This window comes from Podarcis pityusensis (genome assembly GCF_964106645.2).
Source record: "Podarcis pityusensis genome assembly, chromosome: 7".
NCBI classification, from domain to species: domain Eukaryota; kingdom Metazoa; phylum Chordata; class Lepidosauria; order Squamata; family Lacertidae; genus Podarcis; species Podarcis pityusensis.
Genome location: NC_138031.1, coordinates 2,098,166 through 2,123,909, shown reverse-complemented (window position 1 = coordinate 2,123,909; position 25,744 = coordinate 2,098,166). Strand labels below are relative to the sequence as shown.

Below are 25,744 nucleotides of genomic sequence, written 5' to 3'. Positions count from 1 at the left end.
TCGTCTGTGGCGGCGGCGTCTGTGGCGAGGCGGCCCCTCGTCCTCCGGACGCCCCCTCAGCCCTCGGCCGCTCCTCCCGGCGCTGCTGCGAGGCCGGGCGGCCGGCGGATGCCATGGAGAGGGGCCCGGCGGCGCTGCTGCAGGTGAGACCCGGTGACCTTCGCGGGGCGGGGGAGCTGAGGGGAGCCGGACGGCCTACCTGCCTGCCTGCCTGCCTTCTTGCTTCTTGCCGGGCAGGGAGAGGCGGCAGCGGCCCCCAACCACCCTGAGGTAACTCGGGAACGGGCGGGGGTCGCGCGCCGAGTGACGTCTGTCAAGAGAAGGGAGACGGGGCCTCTGGGACTCCCCGCCACAAGGTCCCGCCGCGCGACCAGGAGCCGCCTCTCAGCCGCGCTGCTCCCGGGCAGAGTTATTGGGTGGCCCCCGAAGGGTCTCCCCTCTCCCAGTTGCTCCATTAGGGTGGTTGTGTCTGTGGGGTTTTTTTTCCCTTGGGACGCCCCCCCCCCAAAAGGGGGCAGCGCTTGGGCTTTGGAGGAGAAGGGGGCGGGAGGCAGGAGGGCATGGATGGCATGCCAGGATGGGCAGAGCATCCTTTCTCCATCCCGCCTCCCCCCATTCTTCCTTGGACTGCCAGCTGATGGGGCCGATCCAGCAAGGTTCAGGTGGAAGATCTATTATTGCCTTCCCGCCCCTGTTAGCAGTGGGGCTTGCTGGAGGTATCTCTCCACTGGGGGGAGACTGGCCAAGGCCATTCAGGGCTCTTCTGCTCCCCCAGCCTAGAAGTGGCTCTCCAGGGTCTGTTTCCAATCCCTGACCCTTGTATGAGTGGAGATGCTGGGGCTGCGACCTTCTGTGTCCAAAGAGATGCAAAAAGATGTGGCCAGGGCTGAACTGGGATTTGAACCCAGACCTTTAGGCGTGCAACAAGCATATCAGATTCTCTTACCCCAGCTCCAGGGATGGTGGGGTGCACCTCTCAGGGGCTCCCCTTGCTACCCATTTCCCCCCACACCCAGTAGAGCCTTGGCAAAAGGGTTTCGCAATCATTCTCCATGGGGCCAATTACCATCCATCACTGGTACCGTTGAGCCTGATGTCTTTACAAAGTCTGATATGGTTTGGGACCTGCACACTTACTTTGGAAGCCAACTTCTTCTTTCAGGGCCCCCCCCCCCATCGCCTTTATGGGCTGGTGAGAAGGCCCCCATCCTTGTGCCACATGCAGAGACATCTTGTCTTCTTAAGAGCAGCCTTCTGAGCCCAGGCAGGCATTCTTGCTTGGGTTTTCGCTTAGTGTCTTGAGTTAACTTTGAATTCAGTATAGTATTTTAAACTGAATGGGGAGGGTTTGTTTGTTTTTGCTTGTTTTCCCCTATTATCAGTTGCTGGTTTGTAAATAGCTGATCGTTTTGCCATAGGGAAGAAATAACTCTTCCAGGTAAACAAGGAGGAAAGTTTTTGTAATCTTGAGGGTGACTGGTGCTCTCAGTACAGGCATGTAGCCACAGATTGTAGTCCACATTATTGTGGATTAGTAACATTTGTGGGCTTCTTTGTGAGAGTTGTCTTTTGGTTTTAAAGGGGCATTGTTTGGTGGGTTTTTTCACTCCTTTAAGAGATATTGCATGCACACAGGTATGTGTACAGTGGTACCTCGGGTTACATACGCTTCAGGTTACATACACGTCAGGTTACAGACTCCGCTAACCCAGAAATAGTGCTTCAGATTAATAACTTTGCTTCAGGATAAGAACAGAAATCGCACAGTGGCGGTGCAGCGGCAGCAGGAGGCCCCATTAGCTAAAGTGGTGCTTCAGGTTAAGAACAGTTTCAGGTTAAGAACGGACCTCTGGAATGAATTAAGTACTTAACCCGAGGTACCACTGTATTCATTAATGACCACCTTTAATAAATAACATGATTGGGGGGAATTGTATTGTAGTCCAAAATATCCAAGGGGATGCCAAATGCACCTTTATAGACTCCACCCGGGAGCCACGTTCCCCCAGTTCATGGGAAAGATGTCTCCCGTTGTTGAAAAAGGAAAAGTTGCTTTCTCTGGTGGACAGAGGCATCCTGGGAAGGGGAGTGAAAGTGGGGTGGGCTCCAGGATCACAAACTGTCTTGTACCAAGTTAAGACCCTTGGTCCATTTGGCTTAGTGTTGTCTGCACTGACTGGCAGACTCTCTAGGGTGTCAGGAAAGGGACATTCCCAGACCTGAAGATAGCAATGATTGACCCAGGGCCTGTGCTCAAGTGATGGAAGCGCCTTCTCTGAGCTGTGATGTGTTCTGTGATAAGCCTCTGAACTGTGATATGTTCTCTGATAAGGTTCACACGAAATAATGCTTTGGGAGTAGGGTTAACTCCTTTCATAAGAAGTGTTTGTACTGTACTCCTTTCATGAAATCCTCTTAGAAAAAGAGAGAATTAAATGAAGGGCTTGTGCAACCCAATTTGCAAGCCCCTGTTTGCCAGCTTTATTGATTAGGCAATGTTTGCACAGTCTTGTCAGTGGTTGTCTGCTCCCTTCCCGTGGTTCACACAGGTTGCCATAGCTACTCAACAGCAAATGATGGAGCTATAGTAACAAACAGGGAGTGCCGGGCTTCCTTGTGTATACAGCAAAGGCTGGGACCACAGACACATGTACACACCCTGTTGCAGGATAGCTCTCCAGCACTGGGAACAGCAGCTTCTTTCTGGCAGCCTGTGCAGCAAACTGAAATCCAACAGGTGCAGCTTCCCTGTGACAGCACAACTTTTTTTGGTTTCTGATGAAGCTTGCCATGTTTGATACCTGTGTGCTAGGTTGCTACTGTGGGTGACCTGAGAGAGGGTCTCTCATTCCCCACCCTCACTCTGCTAAGTTCTCTGCCACATTGCAAGGAATCCTTGGGAGCACAACGGCATCATTGCAAGTCCCTCCAAAAATTACAGCTCCAAACAATGGTTTGGATCACTTCCAAACCTGAGTCTGAGGGTCCTGCTGCCTCCTAGGTGCACTCCTTGAACTCCCATTTAAGAAGTTAACCACTTCAGGGATACTGGATCTGACCACTGCTAGGCTTTGCTAATATTTATACATTGTGAGAAATGGTGGTATTTAGGGATTCACTGAATGCAAACTTTTTTTAGTGGCGTTTGGTTATAGCGAGAGTGTATGTTTTAATATGAAAACAGGTGATGCTGTTTTTCTTCTGACAAAAGTTGGATGCTTTGCCAGAAGTTTGGCACTTAAACTGCTTTGGTTGCCCTGTATCATGACCTTTATCGAGAGAGAGACAAGAGAAACATGTCCTTGTTAATTCTTCTCGACATCTCAGTGGCTTTCGATACCACCAACTATGGTACCCTTCTGTCTGAACTAGGGGTGGGTGGCGCCACTTTGCGGAGGTTCCAGTCCTACTTGGACGGTTGTTCCCAGAGGGTGTTGCTTGGGGAATGCTTTTCAGCCCCATGGATCTTTCAGTGTGGGGTCCGGCAGGACTCAATCTTATCCCCCACATTGTTTAACATCTACATGAAACCGCTGGGTGGGATTATCCGGAGGTTCAGAATACGTTGTCAGCAGTATGCTGATGACACTCAGCTCTATTTCTCCTTTATATCTGCAGGTGAGGCAGTGGAAGTGCTGGACCACTGTCTTGCCTTGGTAATGGACTGGATGAGAGCCAACAAAATGAAACTCAATCCAGATAACTGAGGCACTGTTTGTGGGTGGTTCCCTAGACCAGATGGGTGGGAGGTCGCCTGCTCTTGATGGGGTTATGTTGCCCCTGAAGGAGCAGGTTTGTAGCCTGGGGTTACTCCTGGGTCCTTTGCTGTCACTCGAGGCTCAGGTGGCCCCGAGTGCCTTCCATAAGCTTCGGCTGGTGGCCCAGCTACGCCCCTATCCAGATAGGGATAGCCTAACTACTGTTGTCTATGCTCTGGTGATCTCAAGGTTAGATTACTGCAATGCGTTATACGTAGGACTGCCTCTGAAGATGGTTTGGAAACTTCAGCTGCTGCAGAATTCAGCAGCCAGGGAGCTCACTGGAGAAAGATGGTTTGAGCATATTACATTGATCCTGGTCCGACTGCACTGGCTACCAATTAGTTTCCGGGCCCAGTTAAAAGTGCTAGTTTTGACCTGTAAAGCCTTAAACGTCTCAGGACCGCAATACCTCAAGGACTGCCTCTTTCCATAATGACCTACCCGGACCTTGGGAGGCCCTTCTTCATGTGCCGCCTCAAGAGGTCCGGAGGGTGGCAACATGAGAACGGGGCCTTCTCTGCAGTGGCTCCCCGTTTGTGGCATGCTCTCCCCAGGGAAGTTTGCCTGGCGCCTTCACTATATACCTTTAAGCGCCAGGCAAAAGCATTCCTTTTTAACCAGGCCTTTGGTTGATTTGATCGACATCCTATGCCCTTTCAAAATGTGGGGTTTTTTGGGGGGGGGTTATTGGGCTGTTCTTTTTATTTTGATTATATATTTTGCCCTAAGACCTCCAGGTATAGGGCGGTATATAAATTCAATAAATAATAATGATAAAAATAATACTCTACAGTGTCAATTTTATCATTTATATGGTGCTATCAATATACATGATGCGGCTAACAGTATCAGCACACATGTATACTCTGCTCCAAGGAGACAGCAATAGAAGGGCCCTTCCAGACTGTTGCCTTTTGGAGGATGAGTTCTGCGACATGCCATTGACACAATAATAGTGCTTAAGTGGTGGTGGGTTTATACTGAACCGTCCACACACTGTCCTGTCTTGTGATGCTCCTACAACGTTACCACATTATTGCCTCCTGGAAGGCAGGAGTCTTGAGTCTATAGTGCAACAAAGGTGTGTGGGGGGGGAATCCTTTCCAGAGCATTTGTGGGGTAAAAAGTTACAGGTTTTCTGCAGGAAGGGACTTGCACCAATTGGAAATGAAGCAGTACCTCCACCCCAAAACTCTAGCAGGTGCAAGCAGTGTTGAAAGCAGAATTGTGTCTAACAGCCCCAATACCATCCTGAGTGCAGATCATCATGAGTGCACAATGGAAAGCGACCATAAGCCTGGAATGGCTTGCTCCAATCACAATTCTTTCTGGGGAAGGGGAGACACTGTTCAGAAGAAAAATGATAATATATATACAGTCATACCTCATGTTACGTTTGATTCATGTTACGTTCTTTCAGGTTACGTCCCGCGGCGACCCGGAAGTACCGGAAAGGGTTACTTCTAGGTTTCGCCGCTCACACATGTGCAGAAGCGCCAAATCGTGCCACGCACCTGTGCAGATACGGCGCTTCAGGTTGCGCTCTTTTCATGTTGCGAACGGGCCTCCGGAATGGATCCCATTCACAACCAGAGGTACCACTGTATTCAATAATTAATATCCTCAAGTATTTTCCAGATGAAAACCAGGACAGCTTTGGGGAGCTTGGAACCCTTAGAACAACGAAGGTTGTTGCTTGAGTGTGTGTGCGCGCGCCACCCCAAATATTGTTGGGAAGCTTTTCTCTGGCTGATGTACATATTATACTGACCGTAGCTTTTCTTTGTTTTTTAAAAATGAGTGCTTAATCTTGCAAATTATCTAGTTGCATATGTAGGGTAGCTGCAACTGTATGCACATGGAATAAAAATTAATATCCCCTCCCCCCAAATACTTAAGTTCTAGAGATCCAGGTGGGAAGCCTTCCTGCTTGGCAGGGGGTTGGACTCGATGGCCCTTGTGGTCTCTTCCAACTCTATGATTCTGTGATTCTAAGCCTGAAATGTGAAGAACTTTAGTGCACACTGACGGCATTTGTCTCCGCAAAAGCAACAAAGATATTTTTTAAATACTAACCAGAAAATTCAGAGGCTGCCCCTGGTAAACTGGGGGTCGTGTCGTTGGAGGGCAGACTGTACTGTGGATGTAAAAAACCAGCATTAGTTTGAATGCGCATTAGATGCAGATCCCTTTCTCTTTATTTTTCTTACCTAATACCAACATCATTTGCAAATGCAGCCTTCCAGAGGATAAAATGCATCCTCAAGCCTCTGTTGTGAAACGCCCTAAATTGGTCTGACAGGAGCCTGCCACCGTGACAGCAGAGTGAGGGAATTGTGCCCTAGGGGTCCTGCTTAGCATGGCATCGGTGCTGCCACCCCCTTCCCCTGATGTCTCCCAACTTAGTGGGCATTGCAGCCAGTTGCCTGCGCCATGGCAACAGCAGACTTGCTTGGCAGAAGTGCCAGCAATAAATATGCCAACAATGTTGTGGTCCCCTTGCTGCACATCTTGCCCCACATATTCTCCCCTCCCTTCTCCTGCCCCCAGATACACCAGAAGAGATTGCATCTTCTCTTCCACCAAGCTGGTTTCAAACAAACCTGACAGCATGAGATTGGGGTGGAGCATAGTTCAGCAATGCTGAGTAGTGGGCAAGTTACAATGTTAAATGCATTTATATGAGCTGTCATATTGGAATAAGATGCCCAGTGGCTTGAAGAGGAGGGGAGGGCATCTCTAAGCATGTTAGTGATGCCGCTTTACATACATAAAGGTAAAGGGACCCCTGACCATTAGGTCCAGTCGTGGCCGACTCTGGAGTTGCGGCGCTCATCTCGCTTTATTGGCCGAGGGAGCCAGCGTACAGCTTCCGAGTCATGTGGCCAGCATGACTGAGCCACTTCTGGCAAACCAGAGCAGTGCACGGAAATGCCGTTTATCTTCCCGCCGGAGCAGTACCTATTTATCTACTTGCACTTTGATGTGGTTTCGAACTGCTAGGTTGGCAGGAGCAGGGACCGAGCAACGGGCGCTCACCCCGTCGCGGGGATTCTAACCGCTGACCTTCTGATCGGCAAGTCCTAGGCTCTGAGGTTTAACCCACAGCGCCACCCACGTCCCTTTTAACATGTGTACTTATTTGCTATTTACCAGTAGCATGCTTTTTCACATAGGGAAGGAGGAACCCTTCCTGTTATACCTCTTCAGCTATTGATGTCATTGGACCTACAATCCATAGTTCTCTCCTGCAAGCCCTGGTGGGATGCTCTTGTGTGGCTCCCGTTTATTTCATGGGGGTCGTGTAGGAGAACCTTCTTGTAGCCGATGCCATGCTGCATCAGCTCCTGGTTTGTTCTGCATTTGTAGTTTATTATTATTATTTATTAGTTTATTATTGAACTTATTTGTTGCATTTTTGTTCGTCAAGGTGGCTAACATAGAAAAAGGAACAAGCCTACTTAATGGATGGGTATAAGACAGACCACTAATATATTAATGTTCCTCCTAATTAAAAAAAACCATGAGTGTGGGTAAATATGAGCCTCTGCCTCTCAGTGTAGACCATGGGTAGGCAAACTAAGGCCCAGGGGCCAGATCCAGCCCAATCGCCTTCTAAATCTGGCCTGCGGATGATCCGGGAATCAGTGTGTTTTTACATGAGTAGAATGTGTGCTTTTATTTAAAATGCATCTCTGTGTTATTTGTGGGGCATAGGAATTCGTTCATCCCCCCCCCCCAGAAAAAATATAGTCTGGCCCCCCACAAGGTCTGAGGGACAGTGGACTGGCCCCCTGCTGAAAAAGTTTGCAGACCCCTGGTGTAGACAGTATGGAGTTAGATAAGACAAAGTGGCTCTGTAGAAGACTGATACCTCTGTTCCCAGTTACAATATATGCTTAAAAATGAAAATATATCAGCATAAATACTTAGATAAATATAGATGTTTCAGTATATATATTACCAATTAACTTGAAAACTTGGGCAAAAAAAGTGTTTACATCTTCCCTCTTCCTCCAGAGAGGGAGGGCAGCATAACCCAGGAGCTCACAAGCATGTCTTCCTGGCTTCCACGTTGACACTCTAGGCTTTTTGAAGCTTGTGTGTCCTCCCTGCCTGTGATAGACAGTTGAGCCTGTTCCACTACCCTTCCTAGGGAGCCAGGTGTCCTGGCAGGGCTGCTTCTTCTTGCTGGTGGCTAATCCGTCTCCTTAGCAGGCTGGCTCTCAAATCCTCCCCATACCATTAAGCTGCTTTAGAATTATTTGCAGCTCTCTAAATGCAGAGGGGACCCAATTCAGGAAGAAGTCATCATTGTGCCCCTGCAGTCTCTCCATCTGCGTAAGTGGAGCAGCTGTCCCAAGGCTCTTGGCTTGCTATGGTAAAAGTCCACCAGCCCAGAATACCATGTTAAATGTTGTCAGTACTTGAAAAAACGGAAGTGATCCCCACGCACAAGAAGAGCCCTGCTGGATCAGGCCAATGTCGCATCCATCCCAGTATTCTGTTCTCACAATGGCCAACCAGATGCCCCCGCGGGAAAAACCAGTAAGCACAAGAGCAGCCCTTTCCCCTCCTTCCAGGAACTAGTATTCAGAAGCATTGCTGCTTCTGACCATGGAGATGGAGAATAGCCATCCTGGGTGTTATAATAATAATAATAATAATAATAATAATAATAATATATATTATTTGTACCCCACCCATCTGGCTGAGTTTCTGGGTGGCTTCCAACAAAGATTAAAAATACATTAAAATGTCACACATTAAAAACTTCCCTGAACAGTGCTGCCTTCAGGTGTCTTCTAAATGTCAGGTAGTTGTTTATCTCTTTGACATCTGATGGGAGGGCGTTCCACAGGGCGGGTGCCACCACCGAGAAGGCCTCTGCCTGGTTCCCTGTAGCTTTGCTTCTCGCAGTGAGGGAACCGCCAGAAGGCCCTCGGAGCTGGAGCTCAGTGTCCGGGCAGAACGATGGGGGTGGAGACACTCCTTCAGGTATACTGGACCGAGGCTGTTTATGGCTTTCAAGGTCAGCACCAACACTTTGAATTGTGCTCGGAAACGTACTAGCAGCATCAAGAGCCCTCTCCTCTTCCATGAATGTGTCTAATCTCCTTTTAAAGCCTTCTTTTTGGTGGCCATCACTGTTTGCTGTGTGAGGGAGTTCCATAGCTTAACTATCGACTATGTGAAGAAAGGCTTTCTTTTATCTGTCCTGAAACTGCCAACATTCAGTTCTGATGTTGCGAGAGAGAGAAACCTTTCTCTAGCCTCTTTCTGCACACCATTTATTATTATATAAACTTCACAATGGCTCAATCCCAACAAGCCCCTCTTTCCTGATCTATGCCAACCTCTCTCTGCCCCACAGTTCTGCCATGCCAGGCCTCAAGGTCAGGTTTGGGGGTCCCCCCCCTCTTGTTTCAGCTTTATGGTGAACCATCATGCGTGATCCATTATAATCTCAAAGGAGGATCCTTTATAATCCTTCATTATTAAGAGGCTGATAATATTATTTAATCCCCACCCTATCTTTTGAGGATCAGAGCGGATTACAATAATTTAAAAACACATTATAGCTGCGTCCTATTTATAAGCGCTCCAGACTTCCCACGTGTCGCCCAGTCTTTGTGGCACGTCTGCCTCTCACAGCAATATCCCGAGGTAGATTGCTGTTACTACCACTTAAAAGTTGAAGAAAAGAGAGAGAGAGAGACTGATTTGCCCTCTGCCACCATAAGAGCTTCATAACCAAGTAGGTGTTTTGAACCTGTGTCCTGGAGGAAGGAATGCTGGATGACAAAATAGAGGGAGGATTCCTGTAAGGAGCCGAGCATCTTCCTGTTGGCACTCGAGTGGGTGTTAGACTTTTCGTTTTTCAGTTTAGCGAGAATGTTTCTCTCACATTAAGGAGGTGGCCTTATGAGCATCCTTCAGGTGCAGTTGGAACAGATGAGGTCCTGAATCATAGAAATTTAGAGCTGGGCGACACACAAATGGTTATCTAGTTCAACCTGCCTCAAGGCATGAGTCAGACCAGTAGCCCATTCACCCCCCCCCCAATTCCCCGGTTATCTTCACAACAGGCCCCATGGCTGTAGCCCCTTCTAAGGCTATGCAACATGCTGGTGAGAGTTTCAGCCCAAAACCAGCTTGTCAAAGTCTGTCCTACTTACTGATTATTTTATTTACTTATTTTGTAAACTCTGTACACTGCTTGCTTATAAAAAGATCCCTTCAGAATGGCTTGCCAGAAAAGATAAAACAATGAAATTATCTAGAAGAATCGACAGCAACCATTAAAGACTTTGGGAATGTTAAAATAGCAATAAACTAAACACAGAATAGCAATAAACTGAACACATTAAAACTTACATCAACTTTCTAAACATGTTAGAGCCTCAGCAAGCCACTTCCACGGAATCGGGCAACAGACCTAGAAGCATGTTCAAAGCAAAAAGACCTGCATTTCCCTGTACTGTAATTCTGAACACGTGTTTCCATTTGTGAGACTTGCATTTTTCCATTTCTCCCGTTGCATGGAGCCTCCCAGCTCACATGCTCTCTCTCCCTGCTACCCCCCTCAAGCCACACGCTGGTTGCATTCACAAGAAAATTGTCCTCCCTGCGATGAGCTTATCACTATGTAAATGCAAAGTAGGTTTCCTGTTGGGTTTGCTTTTTGTGGATGCCCTTGCCCTCAGAGTTGTTTGGTACCGAGTGCCAAAAAAAAGTTTCCAGGCTGGCTTTGCAAAGTGCTGCCCTGGGGGTGCTGTTTCAAAGCATGTTTCAAGGGATCCTGGCATTGCAGCAAAGCTTTGCAACTGAGCAAAGGCCTGGAGTGCTTATGCAGCAGCCTGACAAGAGCTGCTGTCCTGCTCTAAGCCCACAGAGGAAGGCTGCTTGGTCGCTTCAGCACATTGGAGAGTTCCTAGTGAGCAACTTCTCTCAATGAAGGATTTCTTTTTCAGTCCATTACAGTACAGTATTTCATTCATAGACTGAGCCTGCACCATACAGTGGTACCTCGGGTTACATACGCTTCAGGTTACAGACTCCACTAACCCAGAAATAATACCTCGGGATAAGAACTTTGCTTCAGGATGAGAACAGAAATTGTGCTCTGGTGGCGCGGCAGCAGCGGGAGGCCCCATTAGCTAAAGTGGTGCTTCAGGTTAAGAACAGTTTCAGGTTAAGAACGGACCTCTGGAACGAATTAAGTTCTTAACCCGAGGTACCACTGTATTGAACAGCTCTTACAGTCAGAAATTTCTTCCTAATGTTTAGGCAGAATCTCCTTTCATGTAGTTTGAATCCATTGGTTGCGGTCCTCTCAATCTTCTCTTCTCCAGGCTTAACATACCCAACTCGTTTTAACTGTTCCTCATAAGGCTTAGTTGGATTCACTCAGTTGACACTCTGCATTTACTCAGAGGTGCTCTCCTTATGGTTTTTGTGGCCGAGCCGCTGTACTGGAAAGAGATCAGGGGCTTTGGCTTCCAGGCACTGCAGGGTGTCCTTTTGTTGGCGATTAGGCAGCAGAGAGGACTGTGCCCGCAGCCAGTATTTTGACACTGTGGATGTGCTTTGGATTTATAGAGTGGCATTAGGAGGATGTTTGCTTCCTTGTTCTCCATCCTTTCCCTCCAGCATCCCAGCGAGATCCTGATGAAGGTTTCTCATGGAGTAATGGCTGATTAATATAGCTGGATGCTCCTCTCTCTAATTCATCTGCTGGGAGGCCGAGCTGCCTCTGTGAATGAACAGATGGAGGGCACCCCCCTCCCATTTTACCCCAATCTCTTGCAGCGGCTGCAAACTCCCGATGAAATTTTAATAAGGCCTTGCTTGCTCATTATTTATTATGCATTAAAGAGAGCGGGAGGCAATTAACTGAGCAAGAGATGACACAGAAGAGTGCAGTGAAAAGGGACCCTTCAGGCTAGCAGGGAACAGCAACCCCACCTCAGCTGGGCAAGTGCCTGAGCAGCAAAAGGGACCTGATGACTCCTCCTCATGATAGAGTCATAGAATTGTAGAGTTGGAAGGAACCCCAAGGTGATCTAGTCTAACCCCTGCAACACAGGAATCACAACTAAAGACTCCCTAACAAATAGCCATCCAAACTGTTTATAAACCTCCAAGGAAGGAGAACCCTCCACCCTCAGAGGGAGTCATTTCCACCGCTGAACAGCTCTTAAAGTTAGATAGATAGATAATTTATTCCGGTCAGAGGCCAGCTTATAAAACACACTTGGGGGTACAGTCACAGAAGGAAAACAAACAATTAAAACAATGTACAACAATAAATTTAAAAACAATGTACAACAATAAACTACCGCAGGGAGTTGATCCAGAGTCACACATGGAGCCGAGTTTGGGGATTTTCATAACGAACTAGTTTGAGTTGGGAGATGGTCTGCGCCTACAGATCTGTACACAGAATCTGGCGACCATCCGGATCGTCTTCTGATCTTTGCCTAACAGGAAAAGGTCGGATTTTTGCTTTTCCGGGAGGTCAGCGAGCCTCACCAGTAGGGGACCAACGGTCTCACTGCATGCCTCTTCATAAAAGGGACATCTAAATAACAAGTGCTCTGGGCTTCCTATCTTCCCTAATGAACAGGCACAAAGTATCTGAGCATATGGGACTTTTTAAAAGGCTCCTTCCAGGACCAGTGAGGGCAGAGCCGAGCTTCTGCCGAGTGTAAAAGCCCTTCTTGCATTTTTAGCTCTTAATGTTATTCCTAACACTCAGTTGAAATCTCCTTTCTTGTAACTTGAATCCATTGGTTTGGGGCCCTGCCCTCTCGAGTAACAGAAAACAAACCCAACTCCTTCAGCCATTCCTCATGAGACTCTGTTTCCAGACCCTTGATCATCCTCGTCTCCCTCCTTTGCACACCTTCTATCATGTAAATATCCTTTTAAAGTTGTGGCACCCAAAACTGGACACAGGACTCCAGGTGGGGTCTGACCAAGGCAGAACAGAGCAGTACCATTGCTTTCCTTGATCTGATCACTATACTTCTGTTGATGCAGCCTATAATAACATTAGCTATTGGTGATGGTTGTATGCTCCTTCCAGGATCCAGAGGCAGCAGGCTTTTCTATACCTATTGCTGAGGAATAACCACTGTGTGAGGGGTATTTCCCTCATGCTCTGTTTGTGGTGCCCCTGCAGCCATCTGATTGGCTACTGTGGGGTGCTAGATTAGGTGGGTCTTTGGTCCAATTCAGCAGGGTACGCTTCTGTGAGTCAGGACACCCCAAACAGGCTCAGTTCTTGCACAACTGCAACTCACTCGACAGTGATTGTTGCTGCAATAACAACAGTGTGGTAGAAAAGGCTGACCAGGGGAACTGAATTGATTTTGAGCAGAATCTGTGTTTTCCAGCAACTGGTATTCAGAAACGTTTCTGCATCCAACCGTGGCAGTACAGCGTATAACTACCATGGCTAGTAGCCACAGATAGCCCTTTCCTCCATGAATGTGTCCATCCTCTTTTGAAGCCATCCAAGTCGGTGTCCACCACTTCCTCCTGTGCTGTTGGGGCAAAGAAGAGAGTCTACGGAAGGATTTGGAGAAAGAGAGAGAGGTTGCTTTAGAAGCAAGGAGGTAGAGGCTGTCCCTGTCATTGCAAGCAGGGCTGTGTTCCAAACTAGCTTATTCCATGAATATGTAATCACAGCAGAGTTGGCTGTATTAGCTTTGGCATCAAAAAGGCCTGGAGTCATAGGAAGCTACCTTGTACTGAGGCTATGTACACACCATACATTTAAAGCACTTTACTCTCCCCCATGAGAAATGTAGCGTACCCTTTACAGAGCTTCAGTTCCCAGCACCCTTGACAAGGTACCGTTCCCAGGATGTGCTTTAAATGAATGGTGTGTACACAGTGCGTGCCCATCTGTTGGTTCAATATTTCTTACGCACTGACTTGTACGTGTTCTCTAGGGCTTCAAACAGAGAACATTCTCTGCCCTCCCTGGAGGCGACCCCAGAGAGGTGCTCTACCACTGAACTATGATGGCCTTTACCCCCTGTGGCTTACAATTTGGCCTAGTTGCACTGAGGTCCTACACAGAAGTTTCAAGGCACAGATCGCAAAACCAGATGTGCTGAAGAAAAACAAGGTCCACAAGAGGAGATTCGAAAGATAACAAGAATGCAATGAATGCATGTATAATCACTGCGGTGTGAAATATCAATACAATGCACATCCAAAATATAATGCGCATTTGCCAGAGCATCAGCGCATGAATACTAAACCATTGTTATAACACCAAAGCAGCGATAATTACTTTTGCAGCAGGAGATTGCTTGAGTGCAAAGTTGCGTATCAAAATAGGCCCATAGCTGGGGGTTGGCGAAGCAGAGATGGACAGGCACGCAAGAACAGGAGCTTTGAGGCTGATGGAGAAATTAAGAGGGAGCTTCATCCAGAGATTGGCACAAACAACCTACCAAATCTCAGAGGGCAGCATCCATACCCCCATCTGTTCTTCCAGCTGGTTAGATGCTCTTCTCTGGAACCAGAGCCAGTGGAGACTTTAAGACCATTGCCCCACACAGAGTGTCTGCTGCCTCACTCTAATCTCTCATTAGGATGCCTGTAGCACTATGGTGCTTTTCCCTGATTGTTGGTGACGTTGCTCAAAGCCTCTAATGGGTTTAGGAGCCACTGAGCTATCCCTCCCCAGCTAAGGGGCAGTGGGGAAGATGAGACGGTGGCGTGCTGAGCTGAGATGCCAGGGGGTGCAAGGTGAGTCTGTTCTACTTCTCCGGCCTCCTTTTTGCAGAAAAGTCCTCACTCTGGCTCTGCAAGCAGTTTCCACCTGGTGGCAAGGATCCAGCCATACCAGCGGCATTCACTGGTACCTATATTTTTAGGTGCTTGTTGCCATGGTTTTGGTACCTTGGTTACAGCCAGCGGCTGAACCCAGAGGATCCACTAGCAGCCCACACCTAAGACAAAGACCCCAGATGGTCTCTCTCCAAAGAGGTTCTCATCTGTTTTGTTGACATGGTGGTCATCGCCATGCATGTAGACAAGCTGTAGGGCCAACCGCAAAGAATCCTCTATACCAAAGCAGCTCCCAGGTGAGCAAGGACTGAATCACACTGTGCATAGTGGAACTGTGGAGTTCACGAGAAGTGCATGGCCGCCATCTTGGACTGCTTCAAAGGGGGATTGGAAGAATTCTTGGAGGAGTGGAAGGCTAACGATGGCTGCTAGTCACAATGATATATTTTATTGTCCTTGTGGATCAGAAGCAGCCTGCCTGTGACTCCCAGTTGCTGGGGAGGATAGGAAAGAATGCTTGAGTGAAGGAGCGTGCCTTTTCCGCTTGCGGGCTTTTCTTAGGCATCTTGTAGGTCACTGGAAAGAAATGAATGCTGGACTCTTGGACTGATCGTGGAGGAGTCTTCTTAGGGGAACCGCACATCGCCCTCCTTCATCCTGCGAGGCAAACAATGTATCCAGGACATGTCTGCCTGCCAGTTTGTTTAATTAAGATATATACCACTGTGCCACATTATATATATATATATATATATATATATATATATATATATATATGGGGGGGGGGGTTTGTGGCAATATAAATAGAAACCCATACAATAAAAACCATTAAATGTATATTAGGAGGGAATTATTTGACTAAAAGATGCCATTATGTCTCAGTACTTCCAAGCTTTATCAAAGAAACACATAAATGCTTAGAAAACAGAAAAAAAACTGTCACTTTCGGGGTTTGTTTTTTTTTTGTTATTCTTGGTTAATTTGTTGTATTATATACATTTAAATTGAATTGTTATAATATAAAAAGATAAATAAAAATATATTTTTTAAACCATAAAAAAGTTAAAAGCAGACATGAATTGGAAGGATGTCTCCTTAATTGCCTGTGTAGGCATGGAGGAATGGAAACATTTTCAGCATGCATTCAAAAGGTTGGCAAAGAAGGTACCTGCCAGCTCTAAAAAGGAGATTCCTCAACATTCATATAAGTACACGGATGATGGGAGTTGTGATCCAGCAATAGCTGGAGGGCCAAAGGCCAATAGGCCTTTGCAGCTGTTTATTATTATTATTATTATTATTATTATTATTTATTTGCTTAGTTTAAACTACCTCACAGGATTGTTGTGAAGATAAAATGTCGGCGGGGGGAAAACTCAGTGTACAACATATTTAACTCTTAGGAAGAGAGGAGAGATAAAATAATAAAATAGTGATTTAGTTCTGTGATTCTATTTCTCTTCTGTAGTTTGTTGAGCCTCTGCTATAACCTATTGTGGATTTTTTGTGGTGTGTGTTCCTATTTTAGGTATTTCTAAATAGGTATTTCTATTAGATAGGTTCCTCCTGTATGATGGATGTGTATGTGTATTTTAATGATCCGAATAGAGTGAAATATTACAGTTATTATATATTTAAATTGTGTCTTTTTCCCTGACGGGGACTCATGAGTCATGGAAGGGGGGGAGAGGAAGTATCTATTAATTTAATAGTGTTTATATTATTTTGTCAATACTGCTTTATAGATTACGAACACCTTATTGATTTGTTAATCATGTAATATGGCTTACACTGTAACTGTGATGCTTAGCTTATTTCTTTAGTTGCTGGTTTGCTAATATCATTTTACAGATTGTAATTGTTTTACTGAACATTTGTTATGTGATTTATGCTGTCCCTGTGATGTTCTGTTCTGCTACTGTTTGTTAAGCTGCTCTGGGATTCATTTGACTGCAAAGCGACATAGAAATACAACCATGCAATCTCTCCCTTTCTCTCTGTCTCCTGCCAGCAGCTGCTCTAGGATGGCTCCGGTGGAGCCCACGCTTGTTTCCCTCCTGCTGTTGGGTCTCCTGGCACTCCAGGCCCGCACTTGCCCAGCCACCTGCCGCTGCTACAGCATGACCGTGGAGTGTGGCTCTTTGGGCCTCAAAGAGATCCCAGGCAGCATCCATCCCTCCACCCAGGTAAGGCTCAGGTGGGAGGAAGCCCAACTCCCAGCACCGGGGGGGGGGGGGTGACCATTAGGGCCAGGTTTCCTTTCTCAACCCAAGCTAACCTACCTCACAAAACTGTCGTCCATTCAGTGCAAATGCTGGCTTGCTTTCAAAAATAAATAAATTCAAACGTTAACAATAAGAACAATGAACGGTGTCTTTCCGAAAACACCAAAATTGGAATCTCTGTAGAAGTAGCATATTGTTGTTGTTGTTTAGTTGTTTAGTCATGTCTGACTCTTCGTGACCCCCTGGACCAGACCACGCCAGGCCCTCCTGTCTTCCACTGCCTCCCGCAGTTTGGTCCAACTCATGCTGGTAGCTTCGAAAACACTGTCCAACCATCTCGTCCTCCGTCGTCCCCTTCTCCTTGTGCCCTTCATCTTTCCCAGCATCAGGGTCTTTTCCAGGGAGTCTTCTCTTCTCATGAGGTGGCCAAAGTCTTGGAGCTTCAGCTTCAGGATCTGTCCTTCCAGTGAGCCCTCAGGGCTGATTTCCTTCAGAATGGATCGGTTTGATCTTCTTGCAGTCCATGGGACTCTCAGGAGTCTCTTCCAGCACCAGAATTCAAAAGCATCAATTCTTTGGCGATCAGCCTTTTTTTTACGGTCCAGCTCTCACTTCCATACATCACTACTGGGAAAACCATACCTTGAACTATACAGACCTTTGTTGGCAAGGTGATGTCTCTCTCATATACAATGACTGATTTGGTGTTGAGCCAATATAACCTACAAAGTTGTAAAAGAATATGGAAATGCTTTATTGAGGTGCATGCAAGTGTCAAGAATTACTTTTTAATAGACTGCCAATTTGGTGTGTTTGAATCTGGGTGGTGGTGGGCTTTTGTGTGTGCGTTTACCTGGTATAGATTTGTTTTTAATCTGCTGCAGCCAGCTCAGACCCTTTGGGATGTGGGACTAGAACAGATATATTAAACCAATAAAATGGAAAGCGTATATAAAAAACAAAGTGTGTGCACACAGACACCTGTGCATGTGAAAGAGCACATTATCTCCCATGCCCACTCATTTACTGTCTTCTTTTTAGAGCTTGATTAAGTAATCAAAAATATTTTATAAAGAAGCAAAATGAATCAGGTGGTGATTTGCTATTAAAGATCTGTAGTACATAGACATCAGAACATGGTGAACTTCAATCTAAAGTCAGACAAGAAAAAAGGATTGTTGGTCTTCCAGGAACTGACACTATGTTGAGCTCAGGGTTTAACTGATGGCATCTCCCCCTGGCTTTCTCCCCACTGCAGACGGTTTTTCTTCAGGACAACGGCATCACGCAGATTCACCAGCAAGACCTGGCGTCTCTCTCAGGCCTGCAATACCTCTACATGCAGAACAACACCATCTCAGCCCTGGAGCCAGGTGCCTTCCGCAACCAGAACCGGCTGCTGGAACTGGCGCTCAATGGCAACCGCATCCACCTCATCAACAGCAGCATCTTTAAGGGCTTGGAGCACCTGCGAGTCCTTTACCTGGCGGGCAACCAGATCACCCGGCTGCCCGACTTCACCTTCTGTGACCTGGAGGTGAGACCCACAGGGGCATTCTGGAAAGCGAGCCATTGTCCATCAAGGTGGCCCCAGTCTGCCTCCCAGAAACAGCCATGTTTTCTGCATTAGGACCCTGCTGTTCCCATTTTATGGACGAGGGAACTGAAGCTCAGTATTAGTCAGGGTTTGAGCAACTCTCACTTTCATCCCTGATCTGCAGCGGCTTAGTGCAAAGAGATGAATGACTTGGAGGAGGCTAAGTCTTAGCTAATTCTTACTGTATGCAACCGAACATTATGGAAATAGCCACATTACAAAGTCAGTTGTGTAAATTTTAAAAGCAAGTTCAAGTACTTGCCGTTAATATCAGGACAGCAGGGACTTTCAATACACAATTAAATTGTGTCCAGTTCTGGGCACCAAAATTGACAGAGGATATTGGTAAGCTGGAAGGTGTGCAGAGGAGGGTGACCAAGATGGTAAAGGGTCTGGTAAAGAGATGGCAAAAGGCCCCCCAAGTGTTATGAGGAATGGTTCAGGGAGGAGCCTGGAAAAGAGGAGAATTTAAGGAGATCTGCTAGTCGCCTTCAATGCCACCTAGACAGCTGTCACATGGAATACGGAGCAAACTTGTTTTCTGCTGGTCCAGAGGATGGGACCCAAGTTAGAAGAAAGGAGATTCTGACTAAACATCAGGAAAAACCTTTCTGACTGTAAGAGCCATTTGACAGTGGAATGGTCTCCCTCGTGAGGTTGTGGGCTCTTTCATTGGCTGCTTTTATTTTATTTCCCCCCCAAAAATTTTTTTATTGATTTTCCAAAATTATAACAAACATAACAACAAACAAACAAAAACATTACAGTATCAAAAAACAAACAAACATTTATCCTAACTGTTACAGTCCTACTTTTTTTATCATTGTTGGGTGACTTCCTCAAATCCCCCTAACTGAGTTTCCATATAGCCCATTGTAGCGGTTTTCCAACACTATTTTCATATAAGGTTTACTTGTTGAATTAACATAATATTATGCAATTTCGCATAGTTAAATCCTAGGCCAATCTGTTACTCACAAATATTTCTATTGAAGTTATCTTAATGTATTTAGCTAAATAGTCTTTAAATTTCTTCCATTCCTCTTGGTACTCCTCCTCCTCCTCCTGGTCACGGACTCTTCCGGTCAGGTCGGCTAGCTCCCAAAAGTCCATCATCTTCATCTGCCATTCCTCCACTCTTGGTACTACTTGTAATTTCATTGGCTGCTTTTAAGCAGAAGGTGAATGGCCATCTGTCTTGCATCCTCTAGTTGGACTCCTGGCCAAGAGCTCCTAATTTGCATGGGGCTGCATGGGCAGCGCAGAGGAATGAGGGACAAACAGCCCCAAACAGCAGTGGTACCAAAACAAGGAAGAAGTGGATAACAGCTCCAGGCCTGCTTTCTACCTAATGTGCCATCTGATTCCCTCTTTTGCAGAGGTTGCAGGAGCTCCACTTACAGGAGAACAGCATAGAGACTCTGGAGGACCAGGCGCTGGCCGGTCTGACCTCGCTGGCGCTGCTTGACCTCAGCAAGAACAACCTGCGCACCATCAGCCGGGTGGCTCTCCGGCCCCTCATCAGTCTTCAAGTGCTGCGATTGACAGGTGAGCCGCCGCGCTGGCAGCTCTTCTGGCGCCTCCTGCAGGCCAGAAGTGCTGGTGATAGCGCAGCCATTTCAAAGCGCGCCTCTGCTGCCCACTTCTCTTATTGCCCCCAAGGTAGAAAAGCTGGGGTAGGCAGGAGGGATGCAGGCATGTCAGGCTGGGAGGAAATCTGCAAGAGCCACAAAGATTTATTTGTAGGAAACGGTGGTTTTTTTGTGCCGCAGCACCTGCAATTCTGGAACCCCCTGCCTATTAACATCAAGTACAGCCTTCCCTGTGCTTTTTTCGGCACCTGCTAGAAACATTCTTTTTTAGACACGTAGAATGCTGAGGTGTGTTTTAATCCTGTTCTTAGTTTATTGCTGATTTTATATTCTGGATGTTTTAAAAGAGTTGTTTTCAATGGTAATTTTTATTGTTTTATCCTCTTTGTAAACCACTTTGAGTGTTGTTGTTTCAACAATCAAGCCGTGCGCAAATTTTATGAAATGACAATAAATGTGGCCCCATGGGCTGGAAAAGGTTCCTCATGCCTGCCCTACGAGCAGCTACAGATTCCAGGATTTGGGTGAAGCCTCAGTTAGTTTGACTGAGTATTTTGGTTTTTTTTATTGGAAATTTTATTTACAACATAACATAAACCCCCCACCCCCCAATACAGAAATCCACCCTCATTAAACGTGAACATAACATACAATGAGCAAAACATACAACAATACAAACAACCAAATAAAAGACTTCCTTTGTCCTGTATCTGGCCTCCTTATTTACTTCTTATAAGCTGTTTCCTTTATGAATAATTATTAAGATTTTTCTAATTATAACTTAAATATCCACAAAGTCTCCTGCAGACATTAATTGAAACAAGTCCAGGTATGTATTTTAGGGCACTGTTTTGTATTCTCTGCATTTCCCCCATGCTTTTTGAAATTCTTGCCCACTGTGATCTCTAATTGCCTCTGTTAATCTAGCCAGTTCAATATACTCAAACAGTTTGTCTTCGCATTCCATTTTTGTTGGTAACATTTTTGTTACCACAAAGATGATAAAAATCTCCATCTTTATAACAAATTGAAAAGGATATTTAAATACACTTTCCCGAAAAAGCCGGAAGCTTTCTTGCTAGGCTTGATGGGAGAGGAAATAGAAAAAGCAGATCAAAGGTTATTTATGTATGCTACGACTGCTGCCAGAGCTTTGTTAGCCCAAAAATGGAAAGCACCAGAATTACCAACAATAGAGGAGTAGAGGCAGACGAAGATGGTTGATTACGCGGAACTAGCAAAACGGACCTGTAGAATCCGAAATCAGGAGGAAGCAAAATTCCAAAAAGATTGTGGAGTAAATTTATAGAGTACATAAATAACAACTGTAGAAATTTGAAGACTCCGGCAGGACTGAAATAAATCTTACGATGTAGATAGGATTGGATAAAATAAGAAACGGTGGAAAAAGTAACTGACATAAGAAAACCTGTTGAAGGGAAGTCGATGCTCAGCACAGTGTGGGGAAAGAATGTGAGAAAATTCAACAATCGCCAACAACCCTTGGCTATTGCTGAATTTTACTGTATTTTGTTTGTTTGTATTAAACGAAACACCAATAAAAAGCATGTATATATATAAAAAATCCTGCTTGTGGATTTCCCATAGGGGCATCTGGTCCGAGAGATGTTGGGCTGGATGGGCCATTGGCTTGATCCCACAGGCTCTTCCTATATTCTTATTTTGCATGGGGCTATGGAGTGGAGAGTGGTGGGGAGGCAGTGGGAAACTCCTGGGGTGACACTGACTTGTAACCAGACCCACCCCCCTTTCTCTCCCTTCCTTCCTCCTGGCAGAGAACCCTTGGCGCTGTGACTGCTCCCTGCACTGGCTGAGCTCCTGGATCAAGGAGGACGGGCAGCGGCTCCTGAGCCCCCAGGACAAGAAGATCGTGTGCGCGGAGCCCCCTCGCCTGGCTTACCAGAGCCTGATGGACGTCTCCGGCAACAGCCTCATCTGCATCCCGCCGGTCGTGCAGGTCGAGCCCCTGGAAGTGACGGCGCGGCTGGGCGACGACCTGCGCGTTTCCTGCCAGGCCTCGGGCTACCCGCAGCCCCTGGTGACGTGGCGCAAGCTGGCGCACTGGCGGGGGGGCGGGGGTGCCAAGGCCAGCGGCTCCCGGCTCCCAGGCGGCACCTTTGCCCTGAGCGAGCGCAGCGTGGGGGAGCGCTTTGAGCAGTCGGACACGGGCAGTGGGATGCTCTTCCTCAACAACGTGACGGTGGCCCATGCCGGCAAGTACGAGTGTGAGGCTTCCAACCCGGGTGGGACGGCCCGGGTCCTCTTCCACCTCATGGTCAACCTCTCCCAGCAGCAACAGCAGCAGACGTCGCGAGGCTACCCGGCCTCTGTGGACATCAGCCAGGAGCCCCTCTACGACATGGAGAGCATGGACTTCAACGCCCTCAGCATGGCCACGCAGACGGCCATCGCCGTGGCCATCTCCCTCTTGGCCCTGGTGGCCCTCCTGCTGGTGATCATGATCTACCGGAAGCACCGCAAGCGGAAAAAGGCCAAAAAGGAGGAGAACATCCTCTACGTCAACGACTACTCGGATGGGCCTACCACCTTCGCCCAGCTGGAGGAGTACCGGGACGAGAGGGGCCACGAGATGTTTGTCATCGACCGCAACAAGCCCCTCTTCGCCACCTACAAGGACCCCCAGGGCCTGGTGGGGACCTTCCCCGAGCAGCTGCAGGATCAAGCCACCCAGACCTTGGAAGGGGAAGAAGATGGCCCCCCGGAAGCCAGCGAGCTCTTTGTCAACCAGGGACTCATGTTCCAGCCTCAGATTGCTTACGAAATCCACTGCTGAAGGATTTTGGGCAGGCGGGGAGAGCCCACAAGCAAGGTGCCCAGGAAACCTTTGGGGTGGGTGGACTCCCCCTCCCCCTGCCCCCTTAGGGGAGCTGCTTCCTTGACCTTTCACCTCCGCCCTGGCCTTCCCGATAGGTCTGCCTTCTTTGCGGTTTAAGGTGATGCAGGAGTGGAGCCCGCGATGCTTCGGTGACCATTAGTGGCACCCACAGGGGAGACGGGGGATTTCTTTCTAAGCCTCTCCCCTGGGAGCAATCTCACCCCACATGGCTGCCAAGTGGAAGTATGTCTCACCCTCTCGGCACCGTTCCTCAGGAGTAAGCACTCCCTCGTTCTCTCTGGAGCTTCCCAGATGCTCTCCGCAAAGACAGGAGAGCGGTTCAAGAGGCCTCCATAAGAAGGTCCATTCAGAAAGTGTTACAGGCGGTGCTATTTTTCTAGAAAAGGACGTGCCGGAACCCACCATGAACACCTCCCTCGTTCTCTTAGAATGGCAACTGCACCCACCTGAGAGGTGCAGGAACTGAGTTCTGGCAAGTTCCCCCTGAAAAAAAAAGCTCTGGTTATGGGGTACCGAACTGGTGGCCACTGATGGACAGCAACAGGCCACACCCCTTGATTTATCCCAGTCGCCCCCCAATTTGCCCTCCAACGTGTACCCTGTGGTTGGACAGAAGGAATTTGACTACTCAGCGAATGAAAGAAAAAACACTTCCTAGGCGTAAGTTCAGTCTCTTGACAAGAAGCTGATGGAATCCATAAATGTCATACACTGTGCAGTCTTGACTCTGTTTCCCCCCACTCTTTCACTGACCTTCAACTGACACTGTGGAGATGAAGCCGGGTGGGGGGGCGACGGGGTATACCTTCTGAGAACAGGGAGAGCTTCTCCGGCCGGAGGACAAGTGTGACATTTGTTTTCCAATTTGGTGTTTCGTTTTGTTTTTGTTTCGTTTTAAGGATGAAGGAAAACATACTGTGACAATCACAATGAGTTGAACAGCTCCACTGTATTTCTAAGTCCCACAGGTAGACCCCCCCCACCCCTCACCTGCACAGCCACCCCCACCCCCCTTTTCTGGTGCTACACAACTGTGGTTTTGCAGGAACCTTGAAAACTGCAGGAAATGGGGAGGTACCACCAGGCTCTGCCAGGAAAATGGAAATGGCAGCGCCGCAAAGCGATCTGAGCAAACGAGAAGCCAATAAAATGTAGCTGGTGCCGGGGTGTGTGTGTGTCCCAAGGACCAGTATTTCATTTATATTATTTACTTATAAATTCTTACAGCACATCCCTCTTGTGAAAAGTGTGTGCGCTGACACAAAATTGTGGTCCAAAACGAGTTGCAGTCACACGTTTTCTTGCACGCCTGTAAGTAGGGTGTAGCTTTGGGGATTTCTATTTTTCGCATTTTCCTGATCCTGTGATAATACATTTTAGGCAGAGCATGATGAAGACGATGCAGAACATCCAGGGAGCTCTCTCAAAGGCTCTACAAACTAAGCAGCCAATCCCTGCACAGAGCACGGTCTGTTTTGCTGACTATATTCCTCCCTGGACTCAGAGAGCCAGGAAGGGAGGAAGGCCAGCTACTCCATATCTCCCCCACCCTCTGGATCAGACCATATCCAGGCCAGAGAGAGCCAAGAGCAAAAAATGGCACATGCAGAATTATCATACAGGGAGGAGAGGTATTGAACTGCCTGCTTTTGCTAACTACCCCATAAATCAACTTTCTGGTTGCCCATTTCAACCCTGGAAGATCAGCCCAGGGCAGACTTCACCCACCTGCTGCCCTCCAGGTGTTTTGTACTACAACTCCCATCAACTGGGGCTGTTGGGAGTTGTAGTACAAAGCACCAGGTTGGCAAAGGCTGGCATAGGCCACAATGAATTTGGAAAGTCTTCAGTGTGCCACAAAACTCAGTGTCGATGTTGCTTTGTGCTGTAGCAAAGAGTCCACCCTCACTTTCCAGTATAAATGCAGCACTCAATTGTGACTTGCGCGTAATCTTGTAGCACCTGGCTTTCTCCACTGTTAACATCTATCACCAGTTCTCCCGCCAAGGAAGGAAGGAAGGAACCCTGCAGTCTGTGTGCAAACCTAAAAATTGCGAGTCTGTGACCCTTTCTGGGCAGATCCTTTGAATTCTTGTCTCCCACCCCAAGGGGTCACGAGAGGATACTTTAGAGGGTGCAACTGCCTGGCATAGATCTGGTTCTTCCCTCTACAGTGGGAAAAGCACTCTGGTTGCAATGGCAAAAACCAGCATTGCAGTCCCTGAAAACAGGCTTCTTGGGTACAGCTGGCTCTCCAGGTCTTTTGGGAATCTAACTTCTGTTAGCATTATCACCACCAGCAGCCCTTCACCTGAAGGCTCCAGGGTGACTTACAGCATATAAAAAACAAGTAATTGCCACCCGGAAAGTACACTTAGAATTGCAACGTTCATGGCACCATAGTGTGATGGCCTCGGACTCAGAACCTGAGGAGTCTCGGTCTGCACCAGATCCTCTGCCTCAGGCAGCATCTGAACCAAGTCTGGGGCCTGATTCTGAAGAGCCCCAGTCTGCACGGGTTCCCCTGCAACAAGCACCAGCTGGGCCGAGTCAAGGGCTGAACCTGCCCTGGCTCCAGATTCGGGGATTCCCTCCTTGCCTCCAGCTGGGCCATCACTTACAGCTGCTCCACTACCGGTTGGGTCAGGGGAGGCTGAGGTGGCCCCTGGGTCTAGTAACCCACCAACGTCTCCCGAGCTGCAGAGACTGAGGTCTGAGAGAAGGAGAGACCTGAGTACTCGCAGGAGGAGTGCTCGCCTTCGGGCAAAATAGGGAGGTGAGTCGCCAGGGGATCAGGACCGGCCGTAAGGCTACTGGACCCCGCCCCAGGTTGCGGTAGCAACATTGCTGCTTGCTGGAATCTGCCTGAGACCCTGTGC

At 47.6% G+C, this 25,744-nt stretch overlaps 1 protein-coding gene and 1 long non-coding RNA gene across 3 annotated transcripts; one reads left to right on the top strand and one right to left on the bottom strand.

Annotated features, from left to right (window-relative positions):
- LRRC24 (leucine rich repeat containing 24) lies at positions 1-24,096 on the top strand. 2 transcript variants are annotated; one of them, XM_081012671.1, is made up of 5 exons: positions 1-143; positions 16,588-16,759; positions 18,057-18,335; positions 19,775-19,943; positions 21,784-24,096. In XM_081012671.1, the coding sequence occupies exons 1-5, from the start codon at positions 109-111 to the stop codon at positions 22,800-22,802; spliced, it is 1,674 nt and encodes a 557-aa protein (XP_080868797.1). In that variant the 5' UTR covers positions 1-108; the 3' UTR covers positions 22,803-24,096. The 2 variants fall into 2 exon arrangements, with proteins under 2 accessions (XP_080868797.1, XP_080868796.1); XM_081012670.1 differs by having other exon boundaries at positions 16,585-16,759.
- Positions 2,458-6,019, bottom strand: LOC308480990. Its single transcript, XR_013988391.1, has 2 exons — positions 5,838-6,019; positions 2,458-2,659 (listed from the first exon to the last, which is right to left on the bottom strand). It is a non-coding gene; the product is annotated as an uncharacterized lncRNA (long non-coding RNA).
- Positions 24,097-25,744: the final 1,648 nt, after the last annotated feature.

Bases quoted from the DNA above. Each gene is read 5' to 3' on its own strand.
- LRRC24 (XM_081012670.1), top strand. From the start codon at position 109: ATGCCATGGAGAGGGGCCCGGCGGCGCTGCTGCAG. The intron at 144-16,584 runs GTGAGACCCGGT...GTCTCCTGCCAG, and splicing joins GCCCGGCGGCGCTGCTGCAG to CAGCTGCTCTAGGATGGCTC. The intron at 18,336-19,774 runs GTGAGACCCACA...CCTCTTTTGCAG, and splicing joins TCACCTTCTGTGACCTGGAG to AGGTTGCAGGAGCTCCACTT.